Source organism: Petaurus breviceps, unplaced genomic scaffold (genome assembly GCF_028583685.1).
Source record: "Petaurus breviceps papuanus isolate PSGF00001 unplaced genomic scaffold, PetGlider_PUasm1.0 176, whole genome shotgun sequence".
Taxonomy (NCBI): domain Eukaryota; kingdom Metazoa; phylum Chordata; class Mammalia; order Diprotodontia; family Petauridae; genus Petaurus; species Petaurus breviceps.
This window is the reverse complement of record NW_027185771.1, coordinates 2,538,987-2,552,197: the sequence shown is the minus strand read 5'-3', so window position 1 is coordinate 2,552,197 and position 13,211 is coordinate 2,538,987. Positions and strand designations below refer to the sequence as shown.

The following is a 13,211-nucleotide window of genomic DNA, read 5'->3' as shown; positions in this document are numbered from 1 at the left end:
AAATTGCATTAAGTGACTTGCCCAGGGTCACACAGCTAGCAAAGATCTAAGGTCATATTTGAACTCAGATCTTCCTGGCTCCAGGGACTGCTACCTAGCTGCCGCAATACAGGGTAGACATTAAATAAATGATTATTGAATTTAATTGAATTTGTATCCCCAGCGCTAGGTACAGTGTTTTGCAAACTGTAAGGGCTTAATAAATGGTTTTTCATTCATTCATTCATTCCAGAATTTTTTCCAAGAATAACAACACAAAAACTCCTATGGTGTTGCCCTACACTGGGGAGAGAGCCAAAAACAAAACAAAGAACCGAAGACAGTCCCTGCCCTCAGGGAGCTTACACTCTAAAAAGGATTGCAACTCGTATTCAAGAAAGTTGATACAAAATAAATATAAAGAAATTTCAGGACACCAGGCGGGAAGGGAGCTAGCTCTTTGCAAAGTCTGGCACCGCCCCCCCCCCCCCCGCCACCGACTGTCACGCGCCACGCCCCCGCCCCGGGGCCTCCGCTTCCCGCCTCGCCCAACTCCGGGCGCCAGCGCGAGCTCTCGGCTTCGCCTGCCCACACTTGTGTGGGCCGGGCTCGCCTCTTCCGGGTCAGGTGACCAACAATGGCCACATGACCCGGCCCGAGTTCCAGCGGTCGAAGGCGGAAGTAGAAGAAGAGTTCGGCGCCGCTGCTTGGCCTGCTGCAGGTAGGGGTCTAGTCTCCGAGCCCGGCGGGCCCGGCGGGCGGGCCCTGGGAGGGTTGGGCAGCCGGGACCCGGCCGCGCCGAGGCTGACTGCCGGCTTTTGAGGCGGGGGGAGGCGGCTTCCTGTGGGAGGGGCCTGGGACGGTGGTTCCGGCCTCTGAGGAGGGGTTGTCCATACACCCACTTTGGGAGACTCGGGGGGGAGGGGAAGGGAGGGGGCGGGAGCGTCCTCGGGACCGGAGAGCCGGGGCCAGCGCGTGACCCCGCACTGGTGACCTCTGCCTGAGGGTTCCGGCCGTGGGGCTGTCCGGTAACATCTATTAAGCGCTTACTGTGTGCGGGATGCCCGGAAAGGCAAAAACTCAGACAGTCCCCGCGCTCGAGGAGCTGGAGGAGTGTGAGAAGCCGGGGGCGAAGGTCGCGGGGAGACCGGGAGGGGCCCGCCCTGCCCCCCCTTCGGAAGAGTTCACTTCGCCTTGTGCATCTTCGGGTGCTTCCTTCCCCGGCTTCCCGGGGGTGCCGGTGGCTCCTCCGCTTCTGCAGCAGCCCCCTTTGGAGCCCTCTTTTTAGCTCCGAGCTTACTAAAAGTCAAGTTAGAAAAAGAAGCCGAGGGCCGGGCCCCGCTCCCCCGGGGATGACTGCCCAGTGCCCGGGCTGGCAGAACTTCAGATGGCGAGGCTGCTGCCCGAGCCCTCTCTGCTCTCCGTGTCTGATCTGAATCATTCAGTCAGTCCCCTCGACCCGGTCCTGCTCATGTCGATAAACAAAGAGGGTTGACCTAGAGAGGGACCTTTGTTACTGTTTGTAGGGACTGGGACTCAGAATCTTAGTTTTTCCTTATCCCATCATGCAGCCTGCTTTATACTGAGACTAATCCAGAGCCTCTGCACTCGTTCTATTTTAAACTCCTTCTACTGTCCCCCCCAGAAGTTTGGACATTAATTATGAAGCCCAAGTGAAAGGCAGCTTTGAAAGTAGAATAAACTTCAGTGTTTTTTTTTCTTTTTAACTAAAAATTTTTAAAGGATTTCAGGGAGGAAAGGGTCTAGGTTGTAATTCTTCTCTGCCTCAATAAATGGTATTTATGAGTTTCAGCGGCTAAAAACATTCATTACTTGGTGACTTTACCTTTAGTGATGAGGCTCTACAAACATTAATTAGAGTGAGCCTTGGATGACAGACGTACTGTCTGCTGAAGTATCTGTATATGAAGTCTTCCAGATAGGTGAGTCTTGTAAGAGGACGTTTTCTACTGACATAGCCTTCAGTGAATGAAAAATTATTTGTTAAGCATTTATTTACATGCCAAACATTGGCTGAACACTAGGGATACAAATACAAAAGCAGTGGCAGCCCCTGCCCTCTAGAAGTTTCTCTACTAACAGGGAAACAGTACTCCCAGGGCACTGATGGCTAGATAAGGGGCTTTGGTCCAGAAAGTTACAGGTGATTGAACCTCAAGATCCCAAGGTCACTTCTGTGCCTCAGATTAAACATGAGAGTAGGTTTTAGAGCTGGAAAGGACGTTGAAGATCATCTGTAGTCCAGCCACCTCCTTTTACAGAGATTTGCCCAAGATCACATAGCTAGTAGGCAACGGAGCAAGGATTTGCACTGAGGTGCTCTGCTGCCAGATTTCTCATTCTGTCCACTCTAATGCTGAAGCTTCATGGAAGATTAAATGCATTAAATAGGAACTAAAATCCTACAAAATGCACATGATGTTTTTGTAATATTTTGGGATTGGAAAATTATTACTTCATTTCCCTTTATGGAAGAAAAACTCAGTACTTTGCATCTGTCTATCAGAGTCAGTTTAGTAATTACCTCCAAGTATTGCAGAAAGAGGCCTTTGTACTACTATTTACTTTCATACCTTTCATGTTTTTTTCTTAAATAAACATAGATCCCTACTTCTGCTTGCTTTCTGTTTAGGACAAGACTGAGTATCTCAAACAGTAGACATTTCTTTATAAAAAAGGGACAGAGGTAAAGTCATGTTCCTAGCTCTTCCTCAGTGCCTTTTGGTGTCCTCTATGTGGCTGCTTCATTTTTAGTTTAAATGTCTATTTAAATCTGTCTACTTTTCCTCAGTTTTGTGGCTTTAGTACCAACATTTGAAAACATGAAATTGGCATGTTGAAATCTATCACTCACCAGAAGATTCATGCTGGGCATAAGGATAGTTGTCAGTAAGTAGCAGAAATAGCAATAGTGCTTTTAGAAATAAATCGCTTTGAATTCTCCAAACACTGTGGCATAGGCAGGGCAGTTGTCATTACCATTTTTAGGAGAGTAAACCTAGAATCAGAGTGACTTGTCCAGGGTCCTTTGGCAAATGACATTGAAATCGAGAATCCGGGTCTTTTTACTGTTTACTCCTTTGCCCAAACATGGTTAGACGAGGTTGGTTAGACAAGGTTGTCTATTTTTGGGTGCCAGGTCTGAGTTATTACTCCATTATTTCCAAGGAAAGGGATAGAAATGGGGGGGGGGGTGCGGCTTTAGCTATCATTAGTGGCTCTTTGTTTCCTAGAGGAAATACTGTGCATCTTAAAGGGTCTGTTCTGCTAGATGTTAAATTTTTAAGTAAAAAACTTTACATCAAGTTGTTTAATTTTCAGTTGAAGTTTATTAAAATTAGTTTAATACCTCTGGAAACTGTATCCCTTTGGTGGGGGGTGGGGGGGTAGGAATAAGCATTTATATAGATAGTACCTGCTGTCTGCCAGGCATTATGCTAAATTCTTTACAAAATTTATCGAACTTAATCCTCACAGCAACCCTGAGAGGTACGTGGTATTGTTATCCCCTCTGTAGATAGGGAAATTGGGGCAGACTGAGGTTATGTGATTTGCCCAGGGTCACACAGCTGAGAACTATTTGAGGTTGGCTTTGAACTTTAAGGTTTCCTGATTTTCAAACCTAGTACCTGATAAGCTGGTCTTTTTTTTTTTTTTTGAGGGTGGAGAAGGCAAGGCAGTTGGGGTTAAGTAACTTGCCCAAGGTCACACAGCTAGTTCATTGTTAAGTATTTGAGGCCAGATTTGAACTCAGGTCCTCCAGACTTCTGGGCTGGTGTTCTATTCACTGTCAGCTGGTTTTTTTATACACAGTAAGGTACCTTTTATATAGTTGTTGAATTGAATGGGATTGACTTTAATTGGATTTGCTCTTTATTTAGAGAATCCTTAAGGAACTTGGAAATTTCTTCTGATAGGAGTTTTTCCTGAAAAGTCTTGAGCTTTTTTGATGGGAAGGCCATCCCTCCCTGAGTGCTGTCCGACCTACAGAGAAAGATTTCAGTAGTGGCTTCTGGGCTTTGAGGAGTCAGGAAGAATGGGTGTCAGGAGGGTGAGAGTTCTTTCCTGTTTGTGGGAGTAGTGTTACTTATGAACACAATCATGGGAAATGATAGATAAAGTTGTTTTCAAGGATCTTTGGAGTAGGTTTTGTTTTGTTTTGTTTTTTCTGTACAGACTCAGGAATTTCTTTGAGGCTCAGGAAAATGGAAAATCTGCTCATAGAATTGAAAGATGACTAATCTCCCTATTCCATGCCTTTGCATTGGCTGTCCCCTATGCCTGGAATGCTATCCCTGCTCGCCTTCACTTTGTAGCTTCTCTGATTTCCTTCAACACTCAGCTCAAAACCCGTCTTTTGTGAGAAGCCTTTCCCCACTTTCCCCCTTTCTCCTGTGGCCCCTCTATACCTCCCTTCCCTCTGAGATTGCCTTTCATTTATTTACACCATTACCCTGTATATATATCTTGTACACACACAGTTATTTTCATATTTATCCCCCATTAGTAGCTAAACTCCTTGAGGGCAGGAAGTTTTTGCCTGACATATATGCTGGTTGATTGACTTCCCAGGGATGTGAAGGGGGGAGAGGAGAAGGAATTAAGCCTTTATGTAGTACCTACTGTATTCCAGGTACTGTGCTAAACTTTAAAAATATTTCATTTAATCTTCACAACAACTCCAGGAGGTAGGTGCTGTTATTATCCTCATTTTACAGTTGGGAAAACTGAGGCAGGGTCCCAGGGTCACACAGCTACTAATGCCTGTGGCTGGATTTGAACCCAGGCCTTCCCGACTCCAGGCCCAGTGCTCCATCCATTATGCCACCTTGATGCCCTTTATATGACATCTTTTCTTCCCATTCTAGTCCCCTAGAGACTTTGAAAAAAAAGTCAGGTTCTATTTATTTGCTTTTTAGTATTTCTTTTGGTCTTGGTTTCATAGAATTTCACAGTGCAAGGGACTTTAGCAATCATCTGGGTTAGTGATTCACAAATTAAATTCCATGAATTTGTTTTTAAAAATATTTTGTTAACTCGTTCCATGTAAATGGTTTATTTTGCAATCCTGTAATGAATTTCTTCTATGCATTTAAAAGCATGATTCTGAGAGGGGCTCCATCAACTTTCCTGGTCACTGCCTGAAGAGTCCTTGACACCAAAAAGGCTTAAAAGTCCCTGCCCTCCTCCTGCTTCCTCTTTTGACAGCTGAGAAAAGTGCAGCCCCCAAAAGCTGCTGAATGACCTTCTCAGGATCACATGGGTAGGGACATCTTGCCAGAGGCTCGTGGACTTACAGTCCGAACACAGCCTAGTGAGGGAAGTCCTTGGAGAGCAGGAGAAGGAGAAGGGAAGGAAGTGAGAGGATTTGGGATGAAGCATTTCTTCTCTGTCTTTTTCTGGAGTGGGCTTGCCTCTGGTTAGAAAAAGAGAAGGCGTGAATGCCTCTGCCCACCCTGGGTCTGTTAAAAAACATCCTCTTGCTGTTTGATGGTCAAGTGTCCTCTCGCTGATCCCCTGCAGATTTTCCTTCGTCAAGAAGTCAAGATTCAGTGGTCTCCAGAAGATAAATGCTCAGATTCCTACGATTCCTGCTGGAACCAGTGGTATGAGAGGTAGAAGAATGTCAGGATGGGATTTTGGATGTTGGATGAGGTCGTGACTTAATCTGAAGAGTCTTACCTGACATACATAATGATGGACATTGAGCTATATGCAGCAAGAGATCTTATCTAGACTATGATCGGGTGCTTCTGCTCTCTTTGGGCTTTGGTTGTTGCGGTTGTTTTTTGAGGTGCACAAACCCCTGTTCCAGGAATTTGCTTCTAAGGGCCAGGGTTCATCTCCTGACTCTAGGTTACTTGCTACTCTGTGATTCTGTCTGAGTGCTTATGTACTCAGTACTGTGAGGGCAAGATGTTTCTGTGTTTGGGGCCGGAGTTTCTTCATTTGTAAAATGATGTTCATTTTAGACTAGATACTCTCTTCGGAGTCTTAGAACCTGTAGCAGCAAGCACCCCAAGCGTCCTCAGGGTTTGCTACCACCACAGGTTCTTGGATCTGCTTTGATAAAGGAAAGCAACTCAAAATGGGTTAATAAGCTTACTTTAATCAGTCAGACCATATATAGTTTACCTTGTTCAGGGGAAAAAGGTCAGCACCCTGAACTTCAAAGTATACAGGCAGAATTATCAAGACAGAAACAGATCAAGTAGACAGCTTTCCAAACTGTCCAACCATTACATCCATACCCAATCAACATCTGGGTTTTTCAAAGGGGGGGGGGGCTCCAGACAATGGCTTCCCAGAATCCATATCAAATCACAGAACACTTCTCAAAGTGAGCCCCCAAAACAAAGCTACACATCAGGGCTTATATAGCCTTCTCTTGGCTCAGAGAATGTAACAACCTTATTGACCCACTGGCCAATCAAGAAGTATCTACTGAAAAACAAGCCTCCCACCCCAGGCTCCAGGTGCACTTTAGCCTAGGGGCAGGGAAGATCTTTAAATTTGCATTTCCATTGCAGAAGCCCAGTTCCGAAATCAAAACTTGTTGCTGTCTTCAACCTTGGGCTGAAGGAAGACGGGTGTTTTAAATGGTGGTGGTGGTGTTGTTTTCAGTCATGTCTAACTCCCTGTGACCCCATTTGTGATTTTCTTGTCAAAGATACCGAAGTGGTGTGCTGTTTTCTTCTCCTGGCTCATTTTACAGATGAGAAACTGAGGCAAACGGTTAAATGACTAGCTCAGGGTCACACAAGTAAGTGTCTGAGGCTGGATTTGAACTCAGGTCCTCCTGACTCCAGGGACAGCGCTCTGTCCACTGCACCACCTACTGCCTCATCGAAAAGAACAATAGAGTGCAGAAGTTAACTCAGAGCAGCAGTAATGGTCAGTCTTGAGTCTGAGTATCTTTGCTTCTCAGAGGTCACATCCAAGAGACCAGGTGAGCAGCTGCCTCCTCCAGCTCCTCTGGCCTGCATGCCCCTGGCTACTCAAGTTCCTCCTTTGTTCTCTTTCTGCATTTTTTTCCTCTCCCACTTTGTGGACACAGTTGCTTTAAAGTAGTCCAGGTTCAAGGGATTCCTGCTCAGTCTTCTTGCTCACGACCTGGAATGGGACACGTGTAAACTTGGAACCAGCAGGTGGGGCTAGTGAGATGCACAGATCTCTGGGATGCTGGGGTGAGCCTGGGCACAGATGCTGAGTCTTAGCTTCTTTCATTTTGCTTCAGAGTTAAGATGTGGGGCCCTAGGAAGGGGCAGGGGGCAGGAGTGAGTGGGACAGGCTGACAGTGCCCCATGGCCATGGTTCAGTAGGCCAGAAACCTCTTTTCTCTGTGTCCCTCATGCTGGAAGTAACAGCAAAAGCAGTAACAATAGTGACAGGTGGGTGTGCTTTAAGGTTCCCATAGTGAGGGAGCTCCTTGGGGACAGGGACTGCTTTTGCCTTTCTTTGTACCCTCAGCACCTGGCCTGGGGCCGGGCTTGTGGCTGGCACTTCACAAATGCTAGTTGATTTGAATGTTACCTCATGAAATCCTCCCAGAGGTCCTGTGAGGTTGTCCTCTTCCTGAGGCTCATCTAGATTAACTGACTTACTCAGGGTCTCGTGGCTAGTGCGGGAGGCAGGATCTGAAGCCCAGCCTTCTGTCCGCTCTGCCATTCTGTCTGAGTGCTTTTCTGTTCTCAGTACTGTGAGAGCATTAAACAGTGTCTGGGAAAGGGGCGGGTCCTGATGAAGAGGAGGAAAAGAAGTTGGAAAGGCCAGAAGAGGTGGGAGGCAAGAGGGTAAAGGGGTAGTTAAATACCTGTGCTGGTGAGTGGTGGCACTGGAGTCTAACATGGTCGCTCTAGATACTGCTAAGTGGCCCCATAACCGGATGCTCCCTGCTAGGCTTCCAGCTAGTCTTTTACCCACTGTTTCACTAGTGATTCATACAGACAGGTCCTTGGTGATACAGACATGAGATAAAAGGCAGTAAAGCAGAATGTGGGACAGCTTGGTGTCCTGCAGAGAGTGCCAGGCCTGGTAACATGAGCTGTGGGTTTACCTCCTGGCACAGATACTTAATAGCTCAACTCCTGGGCCTCACTTTAAAAAAAAAAAGTAAAATAAGATAAAACACACACATGCACACACATGATATGTATACATAGCCATATAAGTATATACACATGTGTATATGTATACATGTATGTATATACACACATATGGATAAGAACACTTATACTATCTACCTCCTAGGATCATTATAAGGAAAGGTTTGTAAATCATAATTATAAAGTACTATATGAATGTGAGCCGTTAATATCCTTAATAACAATAATCAGTAACATACAGCTTTTGGTACAGTGGAGAGAGCACTGGGCTTGGCTTCAGGAAGATCTGAGTTCAAATGTGGCCTCAGACACTTAGTGGCTGTGTGACTCTGGTCTTAGTATTAGTTTCCTCATCTGTACAATAGAGGTATTACCAGTGTCAGCCTCCCAGGGATGTTGTAGGGATCAAATGAGGTGATGATATTTGTAAAGCACTCGTCACAGTGCCTGGCACTTAGAAGCCATTACATTATTGCTTATCCCCTTCCCCCTCCGTTATTAACAACCACAGATGACAACGATGACTTTTACTTTTGGAAAGTTTGAGAATCTGTCCACTTAAAAATAAGCACTGTGAAAAATAAACCTTTAAAAATCACAATACACTTTAATAGTTATATTTCTGTATAGTTAAGAATGTTAAACAAGAAGCAATAAACCCAGCAAGTCAGTTACTGTCAGCCTGGAGGAACTGAGTTTGTGGGATTCATTTCTTAAGAAAAATGATAGTGTTGCCTTGGTGTTTAGATAGAGGTGGGAGCCCTTTTGAAGTTGAGCTACCAGAGATATTTCCCTGATACTTAGAAGGCTTCTGATTTCAGTCACACAGGATCAGTAGAACCATACCATTCCTGAAAACAGAAGCCTTTAGTTTTGGTTCAATGTAGATAGTCATTTCCTATTAAAATCCAGCAGAGACATCATCCTTTAGGCTGAGTTGAATGGAAGACTTCCCGTGGGAAAAACATCAGTTCCAAAGGAAGCGATGTGTTGTTGTCTCAGACCTCTGATCAAGTTCTTCTGAAGTCAGCGTTGTGGTTGGAGTGACTTCAGTACATTTCATAAGTGGTTTTTTGTATTTCAGAAGATACATGACTTAATCAATATGGGCACTTCCTTTGTCAATTCTTTTCTCCTACGCTTCATCCCCACACCTTAGTGACTAGTCTTCCTGGATTGCTGTGGTAAGAAAAACACATCTTCTGGTTACGGGCGCAGAGCTTAGCTTAGACTGGTTTTCAGACCACAGACCCAGAGTCCATTGGTAGGGCCATGCTCAAAGGCTTTCCAGGTTGTGGGCCCTGCCCAAGCTTGCATTCTGATGGTGCAGTCTTTGAAGATTTAGAGCCCTCTCCTCGGCATGTTGAAGTATTTGAACAGGTTTTCAGTGGAACCTGTGTTTCATAAGTGGTAAGAACAATTCCAATTTTTCCATTAAATATCTTTCATTCTGGGCATAGTTTTTACTTTGTTTGGGAAAAACACCTTTGGTCCTTTTGGATCCAGGATGGTGATGGACTCTTTCCCAATTAAAGACTTGTCTCCAATTTAAGGTTTTCAAGGTGTTTTTGCGTGTTGAACTCTGAAATATTTCTGAGTTTTGTGTCCCCCCTCTTGGATAGGTCATTTTTGTAGGATGGGGTTGGGATTGGCTTTTTTTTTTTTCTTGGGAGGTCTAAACAAACTCTTTCATTGAACTCGAGTTTAGAGTTATCCAAAAGTGCAGCAGCCTGTCTCAGTGGGTAGTGAGTTCTCTATTCCTACAACTATTCAAGGGAAGGCCGGGTAACCAGTTGCTAGGGATATTTATTGTTGAAGGTGATTCTTGCTTAGGTACAGGCTAGAGGACCTTCCAAATTCTCCCTGTCACTTGGAGTTCCTATTGATTTTCTTATTTATAGGGAGCTGGGATCAGATCTTCATTCTTTTACAAAGATAAATTAATAACACTTTCATGTTTATCTATTTTAAGATTGACAGAGAATGTGTGTAATAGTTTGTGTTTGCATGAGTAGAACGAAGATGATTATATTTTTAAAAGTTTTTTTCTCTCTCAGCTTGGACTAGTGCAAAAGAAATTACTCCTGGTTAATTTGAAAGGGCCAGAGGGTAAAGATCATTTAGCTACTGGATTGTTATCAAGGAGCAGACTGAGGAGAAAATATCCACAGTGGAAAAGTCACTTGGATAGGTAGGTCACACCTCCCAGGCTCTTCCATTGTTCTTAGTATGGGGCAGTTTGTCTTGTTTTGGGGGGGAGGGGGGCAGCTAGGTTGCATCAGTACCAACAGTGTGAATTTTGTAGGAGTCATGTTTATTCCCATCCCATATTTCTTTGTAATATGTATCCCAAGCAGAGAAATCTAAGTCAAAGAGTTGGTGGTGAGAGGTTTATACCACTGTAAGTCCCTTCCTTTCTTCTGACCTCTCTGATTCTGGGCTGTGGCCTCACTTCCTCATACTGACCTGAGACTGGAAAAGGGTCCTAAACAAAACCACCTAACAAGCATGGACTACCCGCAGTGGCAGAATCAGCATTTGGAAGAACATTTGCCTGTCACCTCTCCTAAAGACATGTCCTTGTGATCCAAAGCTTAATGTGCAAGCTTGGTGCTTCAAGCAGTCAGTCAGCAAGCACTTAAACTGCAAATGCTGGGGATACAAAAAAAAGGCAAAAATAGAGCCCCTGCCTTCTAGGAGTTGACATTCTAACTGGGGAGCCAATGTGCAGATAACTTGGACATATAAAATACATACAGTGTTATACATGGTCATTTCAGAGAGTGGAGCTAGCAGTTTGGGGTCCTGGGAAGGTCTGTTGTGGGAGGTTGGCTTTGAGTTGAGTCTAGAAGGAAGCTGGGGAAGCTAGGAGTGAGGAGGGGGAGTATTCTAGGAATGGCAGACAGCCAGTCAGCAAGCATTTGTTAAGCATGGACTGTGCGTCTGGCACTATGCTAAGCATTGTTGATACAGAAAAAGTAAAAAATACGTCCCTGCCTTCAAGGAGCTCACATAATGGAGGGGACAACCTGCAGACAGCTATATACATAGAAGGTTAATATGGTGTAAGTGGAGGGTTATCTCAGGAAAAGGCCCAGCAGTGGAGAAAGGAAGAGAATCTCACATGTGCCCCCTTGTCTCCTCTGACATTGCCACTACCCTGGTGTATCACCTTAAGTCCGAGCTATTGCAGCAGCCTCTTGGTTGGTCTCCTTGTCACAGGTCTCTCCTCACTCCAGTCTGGCCTCCACTTACCTATCAAAGTGATGTCTGACCATATTATCCCCCTACTCAATAAGCTCCCATGAGTCCCCGTAACCTCTAGGATCAAATTTTAAACTCTCTGTTCTTTGTTCTTAAAACTCTTTATAGCTAGCCCCTTCCCCACCTCCCCCTACTTTTGCTGTCTTCTTATACTGTACTCACAGCCCCACCCCCCACCCCAAGCATGACACTGGCTTCCTTGTCTTTTCTCAAACAAAGCACCCCATCTCGCAGTTCTGGACGTTTTCGCTGCCTGACCCACATGCCTGGAATACTCTCTTCATCTTCACCTCCTGGATTCCTGGCTTCTTGCATTCCCAGCTAAAGTCTCACCTTCTACAGGAAGCCTTTCCCAATCTCCCTTAATTCTGATGCCATCTCTCTGTTAATTATTTCCAATTTATCCTCTATGTAATTTATCTTCATTTGTACATAGCTGTTTGCATGTTTTCTTCCTCATTTGAATGGGGAAGCAAGGACCTGATTTTTGCCTGTCTTTGCATTCTTAGTGCTTCATATAGTGCCTGGCACATAGTAGGTGCTTATTTTTTTATTGCATTTTTTCCTCCAGTTACGTGAGGAGGTGCTTACTAAATGTTTCTTAAATGAGCTGAGTCTTGTGGGAAGCCAAGGTAAGTAGGGGGAGCTGGTAGAAGTGAGTGAAGTTAGGAGAGAGAGTGTTCAAGAAACAGTAAGAAGGCCAGGATGAATTTTTGAATATATTCAGAGGAGTAAGTAAAGTATAAAAAAACTGGAAGCATGGGAAGGGGCCAGGATGAGCTTGGAAGTACCAGAGAGCCAGTGGGGTTTGTTGGGGGAGGAGATGATCAGACCTCTTCTTTAGGAAAACCCCTTTGGTAGCTGAATGAAGGAGAAATTGGAGTGTGCAGAGACTTGAGACAGAGAGACCAACCAGCAGGCCAGAGCAGTAGGTTAGGGGAGGAATGATGAGGGCCATCTGGCCGGAGACAAGGGGCCAGATAGGAAAGACAGCAGAAAGGGAAAAAGGACAAGATTTAACAATAGATGGGGCAGGTGAGCTGAGTGAGAGGGAGGAGTTGTGGTTGATACTAAGGTTGCCAGCCTAGGTGACTGGGAGGATGGTGGTGTCCTTGATAGTAATAGGGAAGCTGGGAAAAAGGGATGTTTTGGGAGAAAAGAGAACAAACTCTGTTTTGAACATGTTGAGTTTGAATTACCCACAAGACCTCAAATTTGAGATGTCTTAGAGGTAGTTAGAGATGCACGTTCACGGCTCAGGAAGGAGACTGGGGCTGGACATGCAGGGTGCAGCGGTGTTTGTTGGGCTCAAGGGAGCAGATGAGATTGCCAGATGAGATAGCCTGGAGGAAGAAGAGAAGAGAGCCCAGGACAAAGCCTTGTGGGACATAGACAGTCAGTGTCTGTGACGCTGCACGTAGGAGGCTTGAGAAGGAACATGCTGGGGTAGTGAATGCAGACATGGCAATCATCACTGCTGCTCCCACCCAGAGCTGCCTCTGATGCCTCCCTATGGTGTACTTCCTGCCGAGCTGGAAGCGTCATGTTCATGGAGTCAGGTGGGCCTGAATGTCTGCTGTCCAGAGACCAGTCCAATGAAGCTCATGGAGGTCTGTGGTTGGGGGCTGGCTGCTGGGTGATGCAGGGCATAGAGAGCTGGGCCTGGAGTCAGGAAGACTCAGGAAGACCCAAACTCATGCTTGACTTCAGACACAGTGGCTGTGTGGCTGTAATGGGAATGCAAATTTGGAAGATCTTCCCTGCCCCTAGGCTAAAGTACACCTGAAGCCTGGGGTGGGAGGCTTGTTTTTCAGTAGATACTTTTTGATTGGCCAGTGGGTC

The 13,211-nt window shown here is 45.4% G+C and overlaps 2 protein-coding genes across 3 annotated transcripts in view; one reads left to right on the top strand and one right to left on the bottom strand.

Moving 5' to 3' along the window:
* Positions 1–13,211, bottom strand: part of NQO1 (NAD(P)H quinone dehydrogenase 1) — a 193,656-nt gene that overhangs the window by 80,653 nt on the left and 99,792 nt on the right. The gene's annotated exons all lie outside the window — the stretch shown is intronic.
* Positions 572–13,211, top strand: part of WWP2 (WW domain containing E3 ubiquitin protein ligase 2) — a 123,843-nt gene continuing 111,203 nt past the window's right edge. Inside the window, exon 1 of one of the 2 annotated variants that reach the window (XM_069085469.1) lies at positions 572–700. Coding sequence is in view for 1 of the 2 variants with exons in the window: in XM_069085468.1 (XP_068941569.1) it covers positions 625–700 (76 nt within the window). In the remaining variant the exon portion in view is untranslated. The remainder of the gene's footprint in view (positions 701–13,211) is intronic. The other variant, XM_069085468.1, reaches the window with a different exon arrangement.